The sequence below is a fragment of the Etheostoma cragini genome, chromosome 9, assembly GCF_013103735.1.
Source record: "Etheostoma cragini isolate CJK2018 chromosome 9, CSU_Ecrag_1.0, whole genome shotgun sequence".
Classification (NCBI taxonomy): Eukaryota; Metazoa; Chordata; class Actinopteri; order Perciformes; family Percidae; genus Etheostoma; species Etheostoma cragini.
The window spans coordinates 13,293,442-13,302,488 of NC_048415.1; the positions used below are offsets into that span (position 1 = coordinate 13,293,442).

General features: G+C 38.6%; 1 protein-coding gene across 2 annotated transcripts in view; it reads left to right on the top strand.

The window, feature by feature from the left end:
- Positions 1 to 3,093, top strand: part of LOC117950622 (vitellogenin-2-like) — a 40,161-nt gene extending 37,068 nt beyond the window's left edge. For both annotated transcript variants that reach the window (XM_034881871.1, XM_034881869.1), the window contains 12 exons: positions 242 to 286; positions 359 to 427; positions 521 to 727; positions 816 to 958; positions 1,171 to 1,309; positions 1,419 to 1,548; positions 1,641 to 1,824; positions 1,924 to 2,018; positions 2,120 to 2,214; positions 2,299 to 2,464; positions 2,612 to 2,773; positions 2,872 to 3,093. In XM_034881871.1, the coding sequence (XP_034737762.1) occupies positions 242 to 286; positions 359 to 427; positions 521 to 727; positions 816 to 958; positions 1,171 to 1,309; positions 1,419 to 1,548; positions 1,641 to 1,824; positions 1,924 to 2,018; positions 2,120 to 2,214; positions 2,299 to 2,464; positions 2,612 to 2,773; positions 2,872 to 2,984 (1,548 nt within the window). In that variant the 3' untranslated portion in view covers positions 2,985 to 3,093. The remainder of the gene's footprint in view (positions 1 to 241; positions 287 to 358; positions 428 to 520; positions 728 to 815; positions 959 to 1,170; positions 1,310 to 1,418; positions 1,549 to 1,640; positions 1,825 to 1,923; positions 2,019 to 2,119; positions 2,215 to 2,298; positions 2,465 to 2,611; positions 2,774 to 2,871) is intronic.
- Positions 3,094 to 9,047: the final 5,954 nt, after the last annotated feature.

Below are 9,047 nucleotides of genomic sequence, written 5' to 3' on the forward strand. Positions count from 1 at the left end.
CTCACACTCAAGCAGTGCTTCAAACAGCAAGTCTTCTCTCATGTCCAGCAGCCGCTCCTCCAGATCCAGCTCCAGCTCCAGCTCTAGCTCTAGCTCTAGCTCTAGCTCTAGCTCAAGCTCAAGCTCCTCCAGGTCCAGATCACTGTCCAAGGTGGGACAGCTTTGCCTCAGAGCATGTAAAAAAAACAGTACAATCAAAAACATATGTAAAATAACTGACTTACAAATGTTTCCATTGCAGCAACAACAGTATGAAATGAAGTTTATCAAGAACCACATTCACCAGGTAATTATCAGATGAATGCCACATCATGTACATTATGTTGGAGCCGGCTAATGTATGGTTCTTTGTTTGCAGCATGCGCTCTCAACAGCCAGAGCCAACAGCAAGAGCAGTGCCTACAGCTTCGAGACCCTCTACAATAATGTAAGCCATCAGACCAACCCATTTACAGTCTATTCTATTCAAAGAGAAAAATCTAAACTTTCATTAATATCCATCTCTGGTTTTCACTTTAAGGCCAAGTACCTCTCTAACGCTGTCACTCCTGTTGTGACTATTCTCATCCGTGCCGTGAGAGCGGACCACAAGGTTCAGGGATACCAGGTTGCAGCTTACTTTGACAGAGCTACTGCCAGACTTCAGGTCATTTTTGCCAACCTGGCTGAGAATGACCACTGGAGAATCTGTGCTGATGGTGTGATGCTGAGCTACCACAAGCTGATGGTAAAAACGTTGGTTTGGTGAATTAGCAACAGTTTTTAGACATCTGGGTCATGCTAAAGATTTAAACTCTAATTTAAATCTCTCTTAGGCCAAGATTGCCTGGGGAATTGAGTGCAAACAATACCAGACTGAGATCACAGCTGAGACTGGTCTTGTGGATAAAGACCCTGCAGTCCGCGTTAAGGTTGCCTGGGAAAAACTTCCAAAGAGCATGACGCGCTATGCAACAAAGTAATTTCACAAACTAAGCAGATTTCAAAAATGTTATTAAGTATAAGTATAACTTTAATCAGGCATCCTGTATGAAGACGTGTTTGGGAATTCATTACTATCATTTGGAATGATTTAGTTTTTACCATGTGTGTATTCGTTTTTGTTTTTTTACAATAATGTATTATTATTATAATTTTCCTTTAATAATCTTTACTTCTATGTGTACCTAGGATCTCTCAGTACATTTCCCGCGTTGCTAGGGATTATGGAGCAAGCATGGCAAAGGCCAAAAATGGCCGTAATCAGATCCTACTGTCTGTGGCTGCTGCTTCTGAGACAAGGCTGAATATTTGGCTTAAGACACCAAAGGTGCAGTTTTATTTATTTTTATTATTTGCACACAGAAAATGTGTGCATCATATTTTGTCACACATTTTCTAAACACTTCACAACCGTTTCTAATATTTTTATATTACAGAAGACATTATACATGCGTGGTGTAGCTCTCCCTATTGCTCTGCCAATCGGTTACACTGCTGCTGAGCTCGAATCCTCCCAAAGCAACTGGGCTGAAAAGATCTCCTACATGCTCACCAAGGCTAATGCAGGTAAAAACATTTAAATAAACATCTTTTACAGAACTGTCAGCTAGATCATTAAATAGCTAACTTACTGAATTATCTTTTTCTTTCCACTCCAGCTGAGTGTTCCATGGTCAAAGACACAGTGGTCACCTTCAACAACAGGAAATACAAGAACGAGATGCCCCACTCTTGCGCCCAGGTGTTGGCTCAGGATTGTACCCCGGAACTTAAATTCATTGTTCTGGTGAAAAGGGATCAAACACAGGAACAGAACCAGATCAATGTGAAGATCGGAAACATGTATGAACAGCAAGTATTTATATCTTAGCAATTGTCCCCCAAAAAGACAACAATTCAGGAAAAAAACTGTCATACATGAATTTCAATTTTTTGTAACAGTGATGTGGACCTGCAGCCGAAGGGCCATGTTATCATGGTGAAGGTTAACGGAGTAGAAATACCTATCAACAACCTGCCATATCAGCATCCCACAGGTTTTTTTTCTTTTAAGTTAAATTCAACTATCATGCAACAATTATTCCATGTGATGAAAGTAAAAAAATCCCATATTGATGTATATTTGCAATCATTTTAGGCAAAATTCAGATCACAAAGAGAGGTGAGGGCATTGCGCTCCTTGCTCCCAGCCATGGTCTTCAGGAGGTCTACCTTGATTGGAATGAGCTGAAGGTGATACAAAAAATCTGACTACTTAAATGTATTTATTAATCTCCATACTGGTAATGGAGCTAACGCTGAACTGTTTTTTCCCAGGTCAAAGTTGTGGACTGGATGAGAGGACAGACCTGTGGACTCTGTGGAAAGGCTGATGGCGAAAGCAGACAGGAGTACCGCACACCCAACGAACGCGTGACCAAGAACGCTGTCAGCTACGCTCATTCCTGGGTTATGTCTGGAAAGAGCTGCCGGGATGCCTCTGGTAATACTTACAGTGCCTGCTTCACCCTTCTCTATTAAAATAACATTTATACTCTGAATGGTAAAATGAAGCATTTAAAGAAACAACTAAAGACTGCTTTATGATGTATATTTACGTTGCTTACCTTCATTTTTCACCTTCTTCCAGAGTGTTTCATGAATCTTGAATCTGTGAAGCTGGAGAAGAAGGTGATCCTCCATGGCCAAGAGTCCAAATGCTACTCCGTTGAGCCCGTGCTGCGCTGCCTGGCCGGCTGCATGCCTGTGAGGACAACGACCGCCACTGTTGGCTACCACTGCCTGCCTGCTGGTGAGTCTGCAAAAAATCACAGCGGAATAATGAACATGAATAATACTAGATCTCATGTTATACTGCAACTAAATGCTTTATTTTCTCCATTTTTGTAGATTCTAACCTGAGTGTCTCTGAGGGTCTGAGCAGCATCTATGAGAAGAGCATTGACCTGAGCGAAACAGCAGAAGCCCACCTGGCCTGTCGCTGCGCTCCTCAGTGCGTTTAATCTCATGGTCTTCACATATTATGCTTTTTGTTTCATACAAGTATTTTAAAATACTTTGTTTTAACTGTAAATTTCAATAAATTGCAGACCGGATGAAGCATGTCTTCTTCGCAAATTGTATACTGAGTAGTTGTTCATTTATTTAATTCATTACCACACACTAGAAAATAAAAAAGATACTCATCAATGTCAAATTAGTCACCTTCTAACAACCCCGAATCTATCCAACACACTGTTTTCCACAATTTCTTAAATTCTAAACATTATTTCTTAAAATCGCTGTTGGCAAGAAGTCACAAAACTCTACAATATGACGTCTGAATGTGGCTCCAGGAGAATATAACAGTTCAAAAAGGGCCGGCCCCTTTCTTTGGCAAGTTTTGACTGTCCAGGGTCTACAAAAGTGCGGATTATGTTCTTACTGTCATCAAAAAAAATCATATGACAAGAAAATAGTAATTGTGTGGGTGCCTATTTGTTAATTAAATTAAACATTTTTGAGTATTGTTTAAATAATTGTTATATATAATAGCAAATATTGGAAGAGATTATAGTGGTTGTGGTTTAAATTAATTTAGTTACAGTGAAGTTTATTAATTTATTCAAAACAGAACCCTGAAGTCAGACTGTTAACTAAGTAGTAACAGCCTCATGCTACTCTGTGTGTTATGAAGATTGCGTAAATTCAGATTAAAATGAAGTGTAAAAATGACATGCAGTATTTTACATTTTTTTACTTGGTTTTTGTAGGGAATAAACAAACATGTTAATCAGTGAACTTTAGAGCTATTGGTAGGCAATTTTGCCTTTAGAAAGTCAGGCTACTTATTTCCACGTTTTTAGTCGTGCTAAGCTACAGAGTTAAACTTATGCTGGGTGTAGCTTCATAAACACTGTACAGACATGAGAGAGTTTATTTATCCTCTCATCTAACTCCCGGCAAGTACTTGAAGAAGCCAAACTACCAACTACTTTTTTAAGTGTGAAGCTAGAGCTGGGGGTTGATTAGCCTAGTTAAGGGACTGTTCCTTTATTCCTTTTTTATTTAAGGGGCTTCCAGAGGGGCTATGGGATATTTAGTCAAAATAGATTTGACCCTCTCTTTGGCAGCAGTACATTTTTCTATGATGCTCCAAAATGAATGGGGACAAAGGCATGACCTTCCCCAATAATTTGTTGATGCATTCTGAAATGGTTTGTGTGTGGCAAAGAGGTACACATAACCCGTTTTTGCAAAGTCACGACTTATGTGACTTAACGTGTGCTTTCTAATCTTACGCATCACAGTCCACTATTATGGTGGCCATTTTAGTAGACGTACTCACTAACATTGGAAAGCATGTAAACTAATATACACTTCCAGCATTACTGCATTACTTCAAATACTAAGTTACTGCTCTAGTAAACTAGCAGTCACATGAAATAAAACAATAAAAACAGTGTGACCATTCAACAAAGCACACTGGGTAATAACACATTCAACACATTAACTGGTTGCCATGGACTTGTCACTAAGCTTCCTCTGTCATTGTATATTTTAGCATACAGGTAAAGCTGCCGTAGCTGAACATTGTCCAAAACTCCATGTCAATTTGGGAGCGCACATGCTACCACTCCTTCCTTTTCAAATGACTTGAAATGGATGTTATTTGCACAATTTGAAATTGTTGTTCAAATGTTTTCCTCCGTGGGGGATCACGGCCACACATCTTCTAAATTTAAAGTTACAATCGAAAGTAACCCCTAAATTTCTGACAGCTGGCGAAGTTTTAGCTTCATTTACATTAAGAAGTTTTGTGAAAGCCACAACTTAATATATTATTATCGTTTGGTTTCTAAGGCAAATAAATTTGCAAATCATCTGCTTAACAATATAATGACAGTTTTGCTTTCCGACAATAGCACCTAAAGGCAACTTTTACTGTATAAGGAAAACAGGATGGGGCCAAGAAGTTAACCCTGGGGTACCCCACAACAGAGAGGAGCAGCTGATGAGGAGAAGTCACCAATAATTACAGAGAAGCTCCTATTTGCTAAATAGGAGCTAAAAATAGGCGCTAAACCATTGAAGTGCCAAGCCTCGGATGCCTATAACAAGGCAAGAGAGGAGGACTGCATGGTCCACTGTATCAAACGCCGCTGTGAGGCCCAAAAGCACTAAAACAGCAGGGTGCCTGGAATATACAGACAAGGCAATATCATTATGTACTCTCAACAGTGCAGACTCAGTGCTGTGACATTATCTGAAACTAGATTAACATTTTTCAAACACAGAGTTTTGTTGCTAAAAGCTTGTAACGGTATGAAAACCACTTTTTCCAAAGCTTTTGAAAGAAAAGGCAGATGAGAGACTGGTCTAAAATCTCTTCGTGATGCTGCGCAGTTGCAGCTGCTTGTCACTGAAGGAGCTGTTAAGTGCTGACGGAGTTGCATGGGGTGGGAGGAGTCATTCATCGTGTAGGATAATTTAGCCACTATCCTCCTGTCTCCCACCACCTCCACGGCGTCAAGGGGGCAACCAAGAACAGAGCTGTTCTACTTAATCAGCCTGTCCAGTCTTTTCCTGTCTGCCACTGTATTCCCACTGTTCCAGCAGACCACTCCATAGAGAATGGCTGATGCCACCATAGAGTCACAGAATGTCGTCAGGAGTGCCCCCATGCACCACAAAAGACTGGCGTCTCATCAACAGATAGTCTGCTCTGGCTTTTTTTGTCCATTTTTTTGTTTTTGAGTGCTGATGTATTGTCAATCCAGTCCAATTTATTATATTAGTGTTGTGAGTTAGCAGTAGACTTAATTAACCCGTCCCAGGGTGTGTCTGATGAAAACTGATGTGTCTGCTCGGTTCAACTCTGAGATTTTCTCAAAGTTCTCAATTCTCCAATTTCTGAATAAAATGGAAAGCATCGGCAGTGACACGCTCCACCCAGGCAGATGGGGGAAACCTGTGCTGATTGATGTAAAAAGCATCACTAACTTTGTGCTCCATTTATTCAAATTTAGGGAAGAAAAGTCACCCCAGACACTTAGATTATTTTAGTTAACAAAGCAGCAAATACAAGCACTTTCATTAGTGGGTATGATGCGCACTCACCAACATCAATTGTTTTAACTAAGTTTTTGATAAATAGGTACTTTCTAGTGACAGTATAAAAAATGGTACCGTAAATTTACAGTAATATACTTGCTGTTATGGTTTGGTGTGTTTTTGTCTTATTTTATTATGGTAGTTCTGTTTTCCTGTGTTTAGTTCTTAGCCTGGTTCTGTTATTTCTTGGGTTTATTATATGGTATTTTTGGTCTTGTCTTGTTCTTTTTGTTTTCTCCCATTTAGTGTCTGTGTATTCTGTTTCCTGTTTTATTTTTGAAGTCCGGTCTCTGTCTAGGCTTGCTTTTAGTTTTACTTCCTTTGTTTTCCTGCCCCTGTGATTACCTGATGCTTTCTACCTGTTTCCCAGCCCTCCTGTCACCTGCCTTTCACTGTCTCATTACCCAGTGTACTTAGTGTCTATGCTCCCATTGTCTCTTGTCGGATCGTTTTGTCGCTTCATGTGTTTAATGTGAGTGTTCCTGACAGTTTTCTTTTCTTCCTCCTTTTCCCTGTTCTTTGTCTTGTGTTTTTGACTTTTAGATTTTTTTGTATTTCTTGGATTTTGCCTTGTTCCTTTTACTCCCTGTGTTTTTCCTTGGACTGTCTGAGAATAAATCCTCGGTCAACTGCTCCCACCTGCCTTCCTCATCTCTGCTTTTGAGTCCTTATTCCGCTACAACACAACACTTGCAGCCGCTTTGCCAATAAACCACAGTTTATTTTCAGTAAGCGTACTGTTTTTAAATGTTACGGTATTTTCCTGTAGATACACATACAGTTTCTTACTGAATTATTTTAATTTACAGTAATTTACTGGCTGCAGTGTCTTTATTTCCCCCAGATGCATTGACATTAACAGTAAATATGTGTAATCTGTAACATTCACAGTGCTGTAAAATAATTATTTTTGCCCAGGATGCATTGCCATTTACAATATGATCCTATATAACACTGAAACAGTAAGACACTGTTAGATGTTATCTGTAAATTTACATCAAGGGTTTACAGTGACATATGAAAATCTTACAGGCAATAACTTTAACACATAGGCTTTAAATACTTTCCTGTTTAATCCTAAATTCTCCACGGCCAAGATTTCATTAAATACTTCTGTGTAAATCATCTAATTCTCACGAACCCTTTTCACGTTGGTGAATATGAGCTGTGCTCCTCCAATATGAACAATCTTTAAATGTGTTTATTACACGACATTGTTGAATACTTGATTTTGGTCAAGACATTCTACGGTCTGTTACTTTTGTTAAACAGATCATTTCTAAGTATAACGGATCGAGCAAACGCATGAAGAGTAATGAGCTCAGGCAACATGACTGTCCAGCTTTTGTAATTTTCCTGATTTCTCCACTTAATTCTATTCAGTGGCTAAAGCTGACAGAAGAGATAGCAGATCATCTTCACATTCACAACATACACATATGGATCGAACAAATAAAAAATAAAAAATACAAGTAAAAACGGTTTTGCGTGGCAGGGCACCTTTAAATAATTGTGCTCATACAGATGCATAATTATGCTGTTCAGGAGATCAAATTTACAGAGAGGGTGGATAAATCTGGGATGGCTAACAACGCTAATGGAAAAAGTGTGGACATAGCATTAATTAGGTCCATGATTAAGGGCCACCTGGCTTCTGCCAGAGAAGCAGTACCCATCAGCTCTTCAGGCTAATACATCACCCTGTCGGGGTTCTAATTCAAAATAATGATCAGCTCGCTTTACATTATTCCTTACATAGAGAATAAGAATGCCAGGGACCTGAAGTAAATATTGACAGGTTTCAGTGTATAGGGCTGTAATGTCAGGAGAGTGTGAATTGGCACACTCTCCTGACATTACAACATTCTTTTTTTTAACCGAATGACAATGCAACTTGTATTTGTAGGTAGCTTGGCCTTATATTATTAACCTTGTGAAGACATTAAGATGATCAAATCTTTTTTTTTGTCTACTGTTTTTGTCCAGACCAGACCATGTGGTAGCCTTCATGGCTCAGTGATGTCACCAATGTCGCCAATAAGCTTTAAGACACATTTATTTAATATGTTGAACTGACATAAAGGGGTAAGCCATAATGTTACTTTAGAAAACTAGTGAGTATATTTGTGAAGTTAGTGATTTGGTAAAACCAGAGATGAAATGGTTTTAAAAAGCAGCAACATTGAGTTCATCCATTCTAGTTATTACACAATGTCATTAATTGCATTTAACTATTCATTATTTCATCTTCTCATTCTAGTTTCACTCATTTACTGGTCAGATGGTGGTATAATTTGAAAATGTGCGCACCACATTGTGAGTCTGGTTTATATAAATGTGTGGTGTCTTGCTGGCAGGGCAAACTTCTTTGTATGACATAGTGATAAAAAGTACTTGAAAATGAATAGTAAGAAATGCATCATCACATTCACTTGATTTAAAAGCAATTTTAAATTCAGTGTGATGATTTTGAAACACTGTGTGGATGTAAGTTAAGTAAACAAATGGTGGAGAGTTGGTTGGAGAGACAAGAGTTGACCTGATAAAATTGCAGGTCAAGACACAATGACATTTTCCAACACTGGAACAATTACATGTTTAACACTTATATGGTATTCGGGTCAAATTGACCCATTTTAAATTTTTACAAGAAGAAAAATTGTAAAAGTTACATTTTTTCTACCTAATAAACAATGGTCTTTCCTTTATTATCTGTGATAAACATGTATTCCTGACTCGATTTAGCAAACTATTCTGGATATGACCACATTTTCCAAGATAAGAATGATCACATAGTGGATTTTCAACATAAATGATAACCTTATGACAAAAAACGAATCACACTTCCATTTTTAACTGTGTTCTAGTAGAGACTGATTGCATTCCCTAAGCATGTTGTTATGGTTTGGGGTTTTTGTTGGGGTATTTTTTCCTGTTTGGCCTTCCCTGTGTTTTTGTCCCGGTTTTCCCAT